Source organism: Diadema antillarum, unplaced genomic scaffold, assembly GCF_040938485.1.
Source record: "Diadema antillarum isolate AM-2024a unplaced genomic scaffold, OU_Dant_1.0 scf00000034, whole genome shotgun sequence".
Taxonomy (NCBI): domain Eukaryota; kingdom Metazoa; phylum Echinodermata; class Echinoidea; order Diadematoida; family Diadematidae; genus Diadema; species Diadema antillarum.
The window spans coordinates 545,958-561,198 of record NW_027270923.1 but is presented as its reverse complement, the minus strand read 5'-3'; the positions used below and the strand labels follow the sequence as shown (position 1 = coordinate 561,198).

Here is a 15,241-nt window from a genome sequence, read left to right as displayed (position 1 = left end):
ATCTTCTAAGAGCTGACACGGAAGACGATGCTCACGCAGCGGCGTATCTCGTCCACTGCAAGGACGCAATCAGTTCACGACGCCACGAGCTAGCCGGAACCAACTGGCACAGTTATCTCCTCTTCTCTAATTGTTATTTGAAGAACTCTCCGTAGTTATACATCGTATCCACCAGTCCTCTTGACACAGTTCCCACTGGCAGCTTGGCGGTTCAATCCGGGAAGCGCTGTGCTCTTTCGTGCAGCACGAGTGTTTGCTGATGTAAACGTCGTTACCTCCGTCTCCCCATTCGGATACCGCATCGGCCTGTCGATCTATATCTTTGGTGTGCTCAAATATTTCAACGGACGATTGGAGGTATTTTGCTATTTGATGGAACACGTCTGAAACCATAGCCTTGTGGTTGAATAGAAATATTCTGGTAACAACTGTCAGCATGGGTGAATGACGATCGGCAAAGTTTAGACTGGACAAACTCCAACCGTCCATTAAGTGCGTTGTATGTAGATATCGAACAGACTAGATTTCTAGTGATGACGGTGACAACAAAATGTATCTTTTGTGCGCTTGCAACAGCCCCTGCTTCTGTGGGATAATCATGTGGATACATTAATCCTTTGCTTCTAAGCTTTATGACGGTTTCGCAAAGACTTAACACTTGCAGTATCGGGAGCCCAATGGGATCGAGCGGAATAAATGAACCGATAGAATTGATAGGATCTATAGAGTCCGGTATTTTGGGTAAAATGAATTAATTGTGCTCACGTCACTGGTCACGTCAGAAACGAGTTGCAACACAGTCGCATGACACGGCGGTCGATTCATCATTCACGTTGATTCGCCAGATTTTCGTCAATCTATAATCACGTGATCGGCATTACGAGAGAGTTATTTGTGGCCATCTATTTGCTTTATGTGTTCCTTCCCGCTCTAACCTCCTTGTCAACTTTTGAGTACCTCGAACTTCCTAAGGGGGTCGTGCCGCGACTATTCTTTCCGGGTGTACGGAAGCCCGCTGTTTAGTGGAATGTGTCTCATACGTAAAGAGGTTAATAATAAAACTTTGGTTCCTGACAAGCACACGTATGTACCAATATTTGCCGCTGGAGATTCCTATTTTCAAGCCGACTCGGGTACACAGCAGCAGCGACTGGTTGTCCTTTCGCCGTCTATACCTGTGAGGCGCAAGTCTGACATCGGAGAAATACTTTTAGTTCTTACAATCACACATTGACCCAGAATCTATTTTTTCTACACATTTTTTGTTTTGAAAGATACGATGCCATCTCGAGATATTGGAAAAGTGGGACAGTGATAAACCTGCGAAAGAGGAATATCATTAGAAAATGACAACGCTTTAGGCTGTTTTGTTCCCTTCCTATCGGCAATTGTATGACCAAGTTAGTGATGGAGAGACACGCGTTTAATGCTAACTGTGATAATATTTCTCTTCCAGCATTTGTTGCATTGTATGACGTCTTCGTACAGTTTCTGTGACACCTGACCTCTAGAAGACTGGTGAAGCTATTACATATTAACAAACGTTTTCTGATACCAAAACTTCGGAGCAGGAAAAAAAAAAGATAATGCACTGGCATTTCCTTGAACTGAACGCCCGGATTCACCTTGTAACCCTGCTTACGGGATAAACCCGTGTATTCAAGTATTTCCAAATCAGTCTGCGATAGTACTGTTTGCGATACGGATTGGCATGTGCTGGATTTTTTTCCCTTTTTGTCTCGCAGAGCGAAATCTTGCTGGAGAAAAAGAGAGAAAAAATGGAAGATTCTGTCTATTCCCTCCATTCCAGCATGTTTCAAACGAGCACGCAGCATCCGAGTACCGAAGCATGGTGGACTGAGAATGCTACGGAAGTCGAGCTCGAAGTGAATGCGACGGACATGGCGTTCGTCACGCGGGAAGGACGGTCAGGTGACAAGGTTACGTTCGTCTCACTTCAACCCCCGAACATAGTCGACTTGGGCATCGGGTTCGGACACCTGGAAGGAGCTCAGCTGCGCGCCGCGCTTTCGATCATGACCATACTCGAACTCCTAGTCATAGTGAGCAACATCCTCGTCATCGCGGTGATCCGTCATCATAGATTGATCCGTACGACCACGAACCTCTACATCATTAGCCTGGCTGTTAGCGATCTTTTCTGCGCGTTGGGAATGCCCATTGGACTCTTGGCCAAATACATACCGGACATCTTTCTGCATTCCGTTTACATCTGTATCTTGCCATTTTGTCTTTTAATGACCGTCTTAGCTTCGGCCATATTGAATCTTCTCGCTGTTTCAATCGATCGATACATGGCTCTTGTCAGGCCGCTTCGATACCAAGTCATAATGACTAAAAGGAAGTCATTGTTGTTTATTACTGGTGCATGGAGTTTGTCATTTCTAGTTGGGTTCATATCGATGGTGTGGCAAAAACCTCCGTACTACAATGACTCAAACATGGGATACTGCCAGTGGGACCGTGTAGTTACCGAGGGTTACATGTACCTGTACTCTGTGCTAATTCTAGCCATCCCAATCTTAGTCATCATAGGCTTGTACATCCAGATCTTTTGCATTGCACGAACCCACGCCAAGAGCATCGACAAGACTAGGACACGGGTCTTCAGTCCCAGGGCCGACGCTTCCACCGTCGATTCTGTATCGATGGCTGCCCTTCAAGCACCTGTTGTATCTAGACTGAAGAAAGCCTCGGATGATTGCAGCACCACGTCCGTTTCAACTAGTCGGCGACTAGTCATCAGTCTCGAGACCAGAGTCGCAATTACGATAGGCGTGATCGTGTGCACATTCGCTGTTTGCTGGCTTCCGCTGACCATCACTCTTTTGCTGAGTGTGTTTTGCAAGGACGACGGCTCGTGTGGCGTCACTGCCGAGGTACGCGGGTGGCTAGGGATCCTAACGCTGGTCAACAGCTTCTTCAATCCAATCATCTACACAGCCAGGACTAAAGAGTTTTGTGACGCCTTCAGAGAACTCTGTTCGAAATCGAAGGCGTGGTGTCTGACGAGATCACGTCGATGTTACCAATCAGGTTCGGACGATGATCATAGTCGTTCAGCGGCGTACTCCGCCGCACCAAGGGACTCAAAATCTAGTGTCATCTTCGAGGTCAAAGCCAGCATTAAGTGCCATGCGGCAACTCAGACAGCCTTTGACCTCCAAGGCGAGAATGGCATTCATATCATTTCTAAGACAACTGCATCATGCGATGCACATGTGTGATATCATGATGTCAACTATTTAAATAATTATTATACCAGGAAATTGTTATACTGAAACGTTAACCTTTAAAGCATATTATAGCTGGAAACGTCATATGAATTTAATCACATGCTTTACTAACCTGAAGCTGGTCAATAGAACCTGACTAGAGTGAGATTGTGAGTGGTACTGGTGTAGATACACGCCGAGAACTAGCATGCCGTTAGTCAAAGTAGCGGGACTAGCGTGAAGCTAGCCAAAGTGGCGGAACTCTCATAAGCTAGTCAACACGGTCAACGTGATGAAATAGCCAAGCTGCCGGGACCAGCGTAAAGCTTTCGCCATACTGAGTGAGCAGTCTCGGGACATTTCCAATACACTCTAAGAAAAATAGGTTCAACTTTACACCTTTAATTACCATATCACACTTGGGACCACTTTTACAGGTGTAACTTTGCACCTATCAGACCATTGTCTTTATGCACCTTCCTGGTCTGAAAGGTGCAAAGTTCCACCCGTTAACATGGTAAAGATGATCCCAGTGTGACATTGGTCTGCTCCCTAAAGGTGCAATGTTGAATCTATTGTGTGTGTGTGTGTGTGTGTGCGTGTGTGTATAATGTCATGATTGCATTGCCTTATTTTTCGGTTTTTATGCACCTTACTGGTCTGAAAGGTGCAAAGTTCCACCTGTTAACATGGTAAAGATGATCCCAGTGTGACATTGGTCTGCTCCCTAAAGGTGCAATGTTGAACCTATTGTGTGTGTGTGTGTGTGTGTGTGTGTATGTGTGTGTGTGTGTGCGTGCGTGTGTGCGTGTGTGTATAATGTCATGATTGCATTGCCTTATTTTTCGGTTGGAAATATTCTTACTTAAGGTAGAGAATTATGATACAAAATATTGGCGTAAGTACTCAGAATGCACTTTCAATCAACGTAGATCGGAGGCCGAGATTAAATACAACTGCCCGGGGCTGGTAACGCAGAACAGAGCATTACCACTATGAGAGTAAATTGTGTAAATGAAGTGTCGGTATAAAATTGACTCGCCTATACGACTTTTTAAGTTATCTTGAATGATCGCACACTGTAACGAGAACAACGAAAGGATGCACGTGGTATCAATCCAACCAATCTCAAATCATGTAATAAATTTATTGTTTATAATGTGACTCGCTTGATTTTGTAGCATACGTATAGATAGATATTTATTTATTTTGTTTTTGGTCGATCGTTACAGCAATATTGTCGTGATTCTCGTAGATTAAATGTAGGAAAATATAACCCTATTCTGGGTTCTTTCTACCTTGAAAGAAAATAAGGATGAATAACAAGAAGACAATTTTTGCCTGTCTCTGATTTGACGCTTTCTCTTTAGCTGGTCTTAGAGGATTGATGTTCTCACTTCTTCGACCCCTTTTGTAGGCTGCAAAACAAAGTACTGTTTTATGATATCTTTTATGAGAACTAAGCTGTCACCTCTGCTCCATGCTGCCATAGTTTCACAAAAGCGCAAAGTTTCGAGTAATAATAGACAGACAGAGGCTAAAATCAAAATGTAACATTGTCGACCAAGAACAGGATCGAGTTATTTACAGTACAGTACAGTACAGTATACAGTACAGTACAGTACAGTACAGTGGGCGTTTATTGTCGCCCTGAAAGTCAAATTGTATGATTCCAGATTGTTTGTTTTCAAGATCCCTCGAGCATGTTGATAGCTACTGAAATCAAGTGTCATATTTCTTATATTGTATTATTTTTTGTTTTTGTACAAAATGGCGTCAAAAAATATCAACTTATTTTCAGAGTATTGTTTGGGTCACGAAAATGCAAAAGCACGTTGCCTAGTTTATGATCTGTGTGGAGTAAACTTGAAAACGTTATTGAGAGAAATTTTCGCATACCTGTCGGACTTCATTTAAATCTCTGGAACTTTTCACGCAAAACGAATTCCTGTTTATTCATGAGAAAATTGTGATTGCTTCGCCTTGTTTGTTTGGTTGTTGTTGTTGTTGTTTTTTAAACACAAGTTAGAAAGTTCTGCAATTTCACAAGACGTGTACAATTTGGTTACGTTACTGCCTCGATGGAATACTCAGAAATATGCTTCGAAAGCAGCCCTTTTGTTTCATTTTGTTGGGTCAGTTAAGTCGCGTGTAATGTTCATCGCATAAGAGCGTTTTGATTAAACAAATTTCTCTTCTTTCGTGGAAAAAGGAATGCCATTCTTTTCTCTTAATTCCTTGTTCCGGATGCACATGCAGAGGGAGAGAGAGAGAGAGAGAGGGAGAGAGAGAGCTTTAGAATGAATTTTGTTTATCATCAAACTTCGCAGCCAATGGCTGAATTGTATCTGATTTACAATAAGAACAAAAAGAGAATGTATCCTTTATATAGGGATTTATATACTACACAAAAAGAGAATATACACAAAGGGAGATTTACACAGAACATAATCAGGAAATCAAATTGTGTGTTTGTGTGTGTGTGATAGAGTGAAATAGAGGGTATAAGAAATAGTTTTATATTAGGAAATACAATTCTGTGTGTGAGTGTGTGTGTGTATGTTTGTGTGTGTGTGTGTGTGTGTGTGTGTGTGTGTGTGTGTGTGTAAGAGAGAGACAGACAGACAGAGATACGAGGTAATAAATAGTTTTTTGTGTTTTTTTGTAAAAAGCGGAAGGGGTAAAGAAAGGGATATCGAGGTCTTGCCGTCATATCATCACCGCGTCAATCGTGTTATGAGAAGTGTTCCTAGAACTGGATAGAAGATAATTGTGACAGTGATTGGTGATGGGTGCACTTTTGTGTTTATAAACAGGTGGATAGGCATACAAACTAACACACACGCGTACGCACTCGCATTAATGGAATGGCTGCCTCCAAGCCATAGAATGTGACCTCGGAATTCAAGCAGCCTAACAAGGCGATTAAGAGTACACTATGTGCGTTGACGGTATGAGACCACCGGCTTTTAATTAAGCATAATATAAATGCCGATTATGATCGTTGTCTTTCTGCGTAAGAGGAATACCACCCTTGTCAGAAGCAGGCGATGTCACTCTGGAGTGAATAGTGGCGGGTTGTTTGTTGTTTCGTGTGTATAGGCGTGTGGTTACGTTAACCAACGACACCATTGAAAATCGATCCAGTCAAGATCAACATATTATTATAATGCACTTAATATATTCTGGCGACATTTCGATTTAAGTGTTCTGTTGTTAGTTTCGTTGGTCATTCGGATGTAATTATAAACCAGGGTGGTACATACGACGAGGGTAAAGCCCATCGCGACGCTAATATTCTGCCGATAGCATTTTCAACTTCAAACCATTTCCTCTGACATACAGTCCAATAAGTGGTCACATATACCTTAAAGAATTCCATGGAAATTTAGTCTGTAAACCATTATACTAACCTTTAAGATCAGTACTTTGGTAATACCAAAGTACGCCCCGTATGTCCCGTTAGAGAATGAATTTTGAGAATGATTTTGGTGCCTTCTTGCATCATTCGTCCTAAAATCTTTAAGAAACTCATACATCATTGTCCGTATAGCTAGTATCTATTGCAAAGTCAATTGTTTTCTACCACACTGTAACGACTTTAGAGTAGTGATTGCCAAAAGTTAAATACGTATGAAGGCTGCAACGGCGGAACCCATACGGAACTCGATGTGTCTCTGTGTGAATATAAATATTGTATGATTTAGTTGTTTTTATGTTATCGTTACTATTACCCCGCAGGGTTGGCTTGTACAGTTGCACAAAACCGCTCTCTAAAATGTGCCCTGCAGTTTTACATGAATTTACACAGTCATCACGAAAATGTATGGAACATGAATTACACATATCGCGTTATAATACAACTACGTATTAGAGTGTAAATCAAACGATATGCACATATTATCGTGCAGATCCAAACTAAGGATTTAATAATCAAATGAAGAGTTTATCGCAAAAAGAGCTAACTCCATTCTTGTTAAGTTGATATAGTTGTGATTAAAGTTGCTAAAAACAAAAAATAATGAAAGATACAGGATTTTTTATTCATACATGTAACTTCTAGAATATTCCTTGCTATGCCACAAGTGAGGTATTACTGGAAAGGTATAAGTTTGCGCCATCTGATGATGGACTTACTTTGAAATGTTTGAAAATGGCGCTTAGCTCATTTTGCAATAAATCTCTTCAAATATACCATGCACTGAGAGGTTCCTGTAAAAATTATGGATTCTTCAATGACTGACACAGCACTATTTTCTGAGGGGCGCAGCCCGGAAGAATCCATAGTTTCAACTGGAACCTCTCGGTGCATGGTACATGTATATTTGATTATTTTATATCAGAGCTGAAGCGGGAAGAAACCTATAATATGTCTGCATACACACAACTGGGGAATCAATAAACACAAATAAAAATAGATCAAGAAAAATCTCGTTTGCATTCATTGAATGCACACAGACGTTGATGAGAATTTTCTTATCAGCAAGCTTATGCTCAAATCAAGTCAAATATATACGAAGGGTTTTTGAAAGCAGCTACAAACAAAGAAACGTAGGAAAATGTGGAATACTTTCAATCAAAAGTTCGATATTATTCCTTGTTATGTAACAAGTGAGGTATCACTGGGAAGTTTTTTATTTTGCTATTTCTGATGATGGACTTACTCTAAAATGTTTGAAAATGGCCCTTTTGCGACGAAACTCTTCATGCATATTTATTATTTTGCACTGTTAGAAAAAAATCAACAAGGTTGTTTAAAATTTTAAACAACCACAAGTTAACCGGTGAATCGCTCAACTGTTGTTTAAAAATTAAACAACACGTAGTTGTTTAAACTTTTAACCCTTTGTTGTTTAAAAATTCTAAACAACTGTTGTTTAAAAGAAATTTAAACAACTGGGTTGTTTAAAAAAGTTGTTTAAAAATTTAAACAACTGTTGTTTAAAAGTCATTTTATACAACTGGGTTGTTTAAAAAAAGTTGTTTAAAAGTCTAAACAACTGTTGTTTAAATGTAATTTTATACAACTGAGTTGTTTAAAAAAAGTTGTTTAAAACTCTAAACAACTGTTGTTTAAAAGTCATTTTATACAACCGGGTTGTTTAAAAGTAAATTTATACAACTGGGTTGTTTAAAGCAAATACTGAATATTCATGTTTAGAATTTAAACAGTTCTTAATCCCATACTACTGTACAACTCACTTGTATATAAGCACAATAACACAAATGTTTATCTTTTTGGCCAATTATATATTTCAGCACATTTTCACTGTCTATATCACTGACAACGTATCATTAGAAAACCTTCCATCGGTCAATCTGTCCATCGATGTGCAAACTTATTACAAATAACAAATTGAGCCAATCAAGAATTGTCTCATCCATTTTCAGAATATATACAGAGTAACAATTCTTCTTATACAGCTAACCTTTGATAAGTCGAAGTTCTCGAGAACCGAGAAAAATGTGTCGACTTGCGCGGATTTAGTAAAAATATGCAGTTTGACTGCAGAGGAAAAATCACGAGCTTTTGTTATGCTTGAGTTAAGTGATTTCCCAGCTGAATTGACCTCGACTCATCTAAACCTTAGTGTATTGTCAAATGTACATTTTGATTCCACTTACATATAAATGAGGCGCTTAACGCCGTAAAAATCACATTTCACAATATTTCAACTAAACTGCAATGGCAAATTGAATTTGAAACATGCAATAATTAAAGAATTGATTATTATGCATAACATGGATGTGTTCAGCTTGAGATTATCTATACCTGTGCCACATTGAATATTTTGTTGCTTCATTTCTCATATTGTGTGGGTGCATGGGGACCATCAGTTGTCCTCAGATGTGTCCAAAAGGGCTAACTGAATGAACAGTACACAGAGAATGTAATTTTTTAGAATGCTTTTACAGTCCAATGCACACCGTACAGACGCATTATCCAGTTTTATAGTGATCATACCCTGACAAGACAAGATACATCTTGAATGAGTCTTATTTCCTGGAATAATTATCTGATTTTCTTAGAACCACTGGCTTTGTTCTTGAAGTGTTTGTCACTATAACATGCGCTTGGAAATCTCATAAGCGAAGCATACGGGAATGGCCCTCTAAGGATTTGCTTTTCTGTCCCAATACCATACTTTGTTGCCCCACTAAGAAAAAATTACTGAAGGTATTGCACTACACAGCTTCTCTATTAACTAGATCATTTTTAACAATGTTCAATTTGATGTAACAACATTTTGAATCATATCAGTTGCAATGCTTTTGGGGAACATCTCTGCAATAGTAAGTCAGGGGTTATTAGATTATATTTCCTTGACAGTACAATGATGACTGTAAATATACTGCAGATGGAGAAACCATTCACATTAAGAAATAAGTTTTATCTCTTGTGAAAATTCTACTCCATACCTATATTCAGCGTATCTCAACAGACCAAATAACATATACAGTACATTGTAATTATAATGAAACTTACTCCTGTTTAGTCATATCTGCTACCATGAACACATACAGTTTTTTTTCCATAACTGGGATGTGCCAAGTACAGCACATCTGTCCAGCAAAGATCATCTTTGTCACTCCTGTGATAGAGATGGCAGTAATGAAGATTACTCTATATACAATGAAATAAATTCATAATGGAAATATACATTCTACGAAACAGTTCATCTTGAATTTTATGAAGGCCACATTCAGTACAGAGTGTCACCTCCATTATGCTCAACAGATATGAGGTTTTAATTTTGCAATTGTTATATTTCTGAAAATTGACTGTCATGCTTCAGTATAAACCTGTGAAGATCTTGCCCAATATTTCATTAAGTCACTACTATGCAAAATACCCTTTTAAATTCATTTCTAGCCCATCTTTATCACAAGTTTTCAAGGGCCAACATTACCCACTAATAGAACAATCTTCTCATGACCTTTGATCTTTCCATGTGACATGTATCCATTACTAATTGAGTTATAAACAAATAAAACATAGATACCAAACCTTTGCTTTGACGAATGACCTAAAAGTCAACTTTGTCAATTAAACTTCTGATGACCATGAAAATCTCATTCTACGCATCTAATCTTCCTGATTTGAAGAGTTCAGGTATGTCCTGATCTCTCTCACAGAATTGGACGTCACTTTACCAGGCATTTTGTACACAACTGTCTCCAAGAACTGCCAGGCAGCAAAACATTGAGCCTGGTACTCTACATCTAGGACATAATGCACTTTGAATGCACAGTCCACAGCCTTTGTCAAAGTTGGAAACAAGAATCCCTGTCTCTCTACAAAAGGGAGTTTTCGCAAGCACAACGCGGCCTGGAGTTAAGCGTGTCGTGTGCGAAATTTGCTTCTGCACATGATCAAGTCCGAGGAACGTCCTGTCCGGAAGAAAACGAGTACGGTACTTGGCCAAAATAGCGTTCGGTCCCGATGCTGGGCAGGAGTGAGCCAGCCAGTCAGCCAACCAATCAGCGATCTTGTCCCCACGCCTCCGTCCTGCACAGGAAAGCGAAACTGCATAGATATGGGGACGGGAGTCAGAGTACGGGGACTGTCACAAGTGATCGCTTCCTCATATTCTCGGTCTTCGCGTCGTGTAGCCAAAACTTCCCAATGACAAAGGTTTGCAGTGGCTTCTTCCAGGATCCTCCCATCAGCAAGATGAAGGACTGTGGTCTCTGCTTCCTGTCAATTTGTCCAATGTAGAAAGCCAGGTCTGTGCCCTCCTGTAAAATGAAATGGAATTGGAAAAGAAACATGCATAACTATACATCTCGATAAAATCTTGAAATAATCTACGCAGAAGTGTTGGGTTGAGGCATTGGTATAATGAGGTCCATCAGAACAGATATATTTCCCACACCTCTCCAATGTTCAAGGTAGAGTTCATAATAAAGTGCCTGGCCAAATTCTGCAACATTTCATTTGCAAACATATACCCTAAATTGGGTATTTTATGTAGTATATAACATCCATGTATTACATAAAATTCTATTCTTGCAAGGGCTAACCATGACCTCGCTGAATGAATTTTCAACTGTGTGGCCTATGGGAACTTCTGAAAGGCAATTAATTTTATTGCTGGCAAGCCCAGGCAAAAAGTATTATCAAACAAAAACTACTTCTGAATTGCATTTCATTACTTTGGGTAAGTTACTCTTTCCAATACTAGTAGTATAACAATTTTGTCCACTTACATTGTAGGAACATTAAGGAGTATGCGAGGTCTTTTTTCTTTTTGGTATGGGGGGGGGGGGGGGGAAGACACCCTGTATCACATTGGATGTATATGAGTGGTACATGATATATTTCCAGCATCTTCCTGAATATAATGATACCATAGGTCAAGTGCAATATTTATTGATGAATGGAATATTCCTTATTGGCGACATTTGGGACCAATTTTGCATTTCATGCGAATTTTTTCCCCTTTTCATCAAAATGAAAAGGACATATTGATATTGGACAAGTGTGTGATTGAGCAGTCAGGCACAAAATAAAGTAAATATGGATGTTGACTATGCAATATAAGATTTTTTTTTTCATTAAAAAAAATTATTGTGATTCACAGCATACATTAGCAACATAGTAAATTTGCATAAATATGTAGAATCCATGGACTAAACTAACAAATGAAACAGCATAAACTGGGAATTTCTGTAACTATGGACCACAGCTTGATGATTTTTATATTTTGTATTGCAATGTCAAAGTCCATCTCATCATTTTAATAAGAGGGCAACACATCACTTGTTTTAGAAGATTAGCCTCCGAACAGTTAGGTACTTACAGGTTGAAAGTCGTAGAATAACTCCAACGACTCCTGAAAGGAGCACTTGCCCCACACCCTCGCAGTCCAGCCTCGGCAAACTAGTGGCAGCATGCTGAATGCAAGCGTCTCTTTTTCCTCTGTGGAGCAAAATGTATGACACAGGGGGAGTATTTTTAATGATAAGTACAAATATACCCTTTAAAAATATTAACACAATCAAGGCTGATAAAGAGAAATGCTGACAAGTATCAGCTCATATTCAGATGCTGGCTTATGTACTTATATTGTGGGGGGGGGGGGGGCTGTTTTAAAGTTGTTTGGAGGGTATTGTAGAAAATACTACACATTTTGAATGAGGGACTGATTCTGGCAACGGCATTTACTACCAAGACGGGCAAGTAATTGTGGATGAGTAGAGCCAAACTTGTAAGGCCAAGCATTAGAATTACAATGCTGTAATAACCATCATGCTATTCTACAAAGCAGAAATCAGAGTTACCATGAACTTGGATGAAAGAAAGTTGAATGGTGTTGACAGCCAGTGCCTTAATAAGAATAATCTTGCACTACTGTTAAGTGCTTAACAAAGACTATTGCAATATGAATGACATTTGGGCTTTTGCAGGAGGTTCATGCCATATTCTGGCATTGCATAAAGCAAGATCAGTTAATATGCATATATCTTAATTAGATTAGCAAGAGCAAGGGATGTTCAAGGTCCAGTGATTTTTATTCCAAGTAGTAGGAAAAAGAATGCAAAAACTTTAATAGTTCATAAAAGACTTCTCTGTTAATGTTATCCTATAATAACAAAAGCTTGATTATCATGTGAGTTGATCAGGCAGTGGAGAAGAAAAGGGGAATGGTAGATGAAGGAGGCAAGGACAAGCCGTCCAGAAGTTTCAGTGTACATGAACTGTGTGGCCGTGGGGTGCTATAATGTGAGAGAGGGGCAGGAGACAGCCTCTCCCAAATAATTATTCGAGCTGTAGTTACAGTCATTAAAGCTGCACTACCGCATGTGATACAAGAAGCGAAAGAAGCTTGTATGAGCACAATTAAAGATGTTCTGAATCCACATGTCATCTCTTGAGGATTCAGTTCCAGCAGGACGAGGTCCAGCATGAGCTAAGGAGGGACAATCTCTGCCTGACTGGCCTGCCAGAGGGGGCTGAGGAGACAGAGGAAGATCTTACTGAGGGCGAGTCAAATGTTGCCAAGGAAGTTGGCTTAGACATTTGGAAAGAGGACATCTCATCTTCATGATCTTGTCATCATCGTGGGGAAAAGGCAAGAAGGAAAGAGCAGGCAGATCAAAGTCCACTTTATTGCAAACAAAAGGAACAAACTGTATTCTGGGCATTCTAGTCTGAAAGGAAAAGAGAACATGAAAAGTGTGTACATCAATGGAGATCTAAAGGCATGCAATGTGTCACTCGATCAGTGCATGATAAATGCCAAGGAAGCTCATGATGTCGAATCGGCAACAAAACCAAATACGGGAACATGACATGCAAGTTGAATGATGGACAAAGCAGAGTCATCAAGAGCCCGGATGATCTCTTTGATATTGGCTTTGAAATTACAGATCCACTTCAGTTTTTGCAGGTTTTTGCGAAAGTCTTAGAAATTAATTAACAAGCATTGAATGAATTTCTCGGTCTAACAATTTTTTTTTTTAAATAGTCATGTACATACTGTAAGTATTTTGTAATGTTGTTAACAAATTCACCTCCACTCAAACGCAAAAAAGGAAAGGGTGGTACTGGGGCTGTAGATTAGAATCTCTACACAGAGCAATACTATTTAAAATGTACCTTGGCAAAGGCCATCGGTGTCACCCATGTGACAAATAAGCAGCGTTTGCTACGATGGACATCTTGATTCCCCATACTAGAGTACTTTGTCAGCATACATGGCCATGCTGCAAACATCCTGTCTTCAGCCATGATCTCCTGGCTGAAGTCTTGCTTGATCTGTACAAATTAGGGAACAAGATTGCATTTGAAATCATATTAAGGGTGGCCCAGAAAGAATGCTATAAACCAAATGGAAAAAAATATATAATACTCAAGTTGATAACAAAAACATAAATGATGGAGTGAATTATGCATGATCATTAGCTTCTGCAAAAATGTTCATTCTATAAACATTTTTCTCACAAGTTTGTGTGAATTTGCACAATGTGCTTCGTTTGGCATGGAAATCTTGACAGACTGAGAAGAAAGCTCCTAATCTTTGCATAGAAATTTATTCGAAAGTGACAAAAGTGCCAAAAATTGGTTCCAAACCACCTACCTACACTAAACAAATAGAACTCTACTATTAAAGGTGGTATATTATTACTACAGGCATTAAGTTTACTTGTGGTGCATAGACTATATTGTGCGTTAAAAACACCACAATCTGTTTTCTGTCTTCATCTTCATTTTCTATAGGGGTTCTAGGCCTTTTTTTCTACTGGAAGCTTACGTAGACCTTAATTCATCGAGCATCATTGACGGCAATGATGCTCAGTAAAGAATGAATTGCTCCATGCAGCAAAAGTAGCAGAACTTAACTTGCACTTTAGTATTGGATTTTAGGGGGTTCATTATGTTTACAGTAGATTTTGGTTGTACGGTTGGACCTACTACTCATCGACCGCCTAATGTTTATTTGCTTGATAAGAATATTTAACACTGAAATTCATGCAAAAAACTTGACCTACGTGATCGAGAAAATCCAGAGCTAGGCTATCAAATGCCTTTGTTCCCTTTTCGATTCGAAGTTTCAGTGCAAAAATATCGCCGTCGAACTTGCGTGGCCTCGTTTCAGCTCCCCGCGGTAACGCTCCTTATTGAGATCGACCGCTGTTTTTGCATTGACAATGCACGCAAACCAAGTTGTATTGAACACCGTGTTGTAAGAAGCTTTTTAGAAACTTCCATAGACATTACATTACGATTCGGTGAAAATATTCATTCGAAATTTTGTCCTTGATTAAAACCATTAACTTTGTTAATGAACGGTGAATTTTCGCGTTTTCCCACACTATCCTCATCAACAGTCAAAGCCAATCCATTTTTATGTGCTTTGCGTGCAGTGAAGTGCGTACTAAGCGTTCAGTGCGCCAATTAATACACGGTCGGTTTATTACATACAAGAGGGTGGTCGATGTAGTAGGGCTATCATACAGCCGACCATAAAGTTCTAAATTATAAGGTAGGAAGTGATCAA

The 15,241-nt window shown here is 39.5% G+C and overlaps 1 protein-coding gene across 1 annotated transcript; it reads left to right on the top strand.

The window, feature by feature from the left end:
• Positions 1-1,811: 1,811 nt before the first annotated feature.
• LOC139743410 (adenosine receptor A1-like) lies at positions 1,812-3,248 on the top strand. Its single transcript, XM_071653898.1, has one exon. The coding sequence runs from the start codon at positions 1,812-1,814 to the stop codon at positions 3,246-3,248; it is 1,437 nt and encodes a 478-aa protein (XP_071509999.1).
• The last annotated feature ends 11,993 nt before the right edge of the window (positions 3,249-15,241 follow it).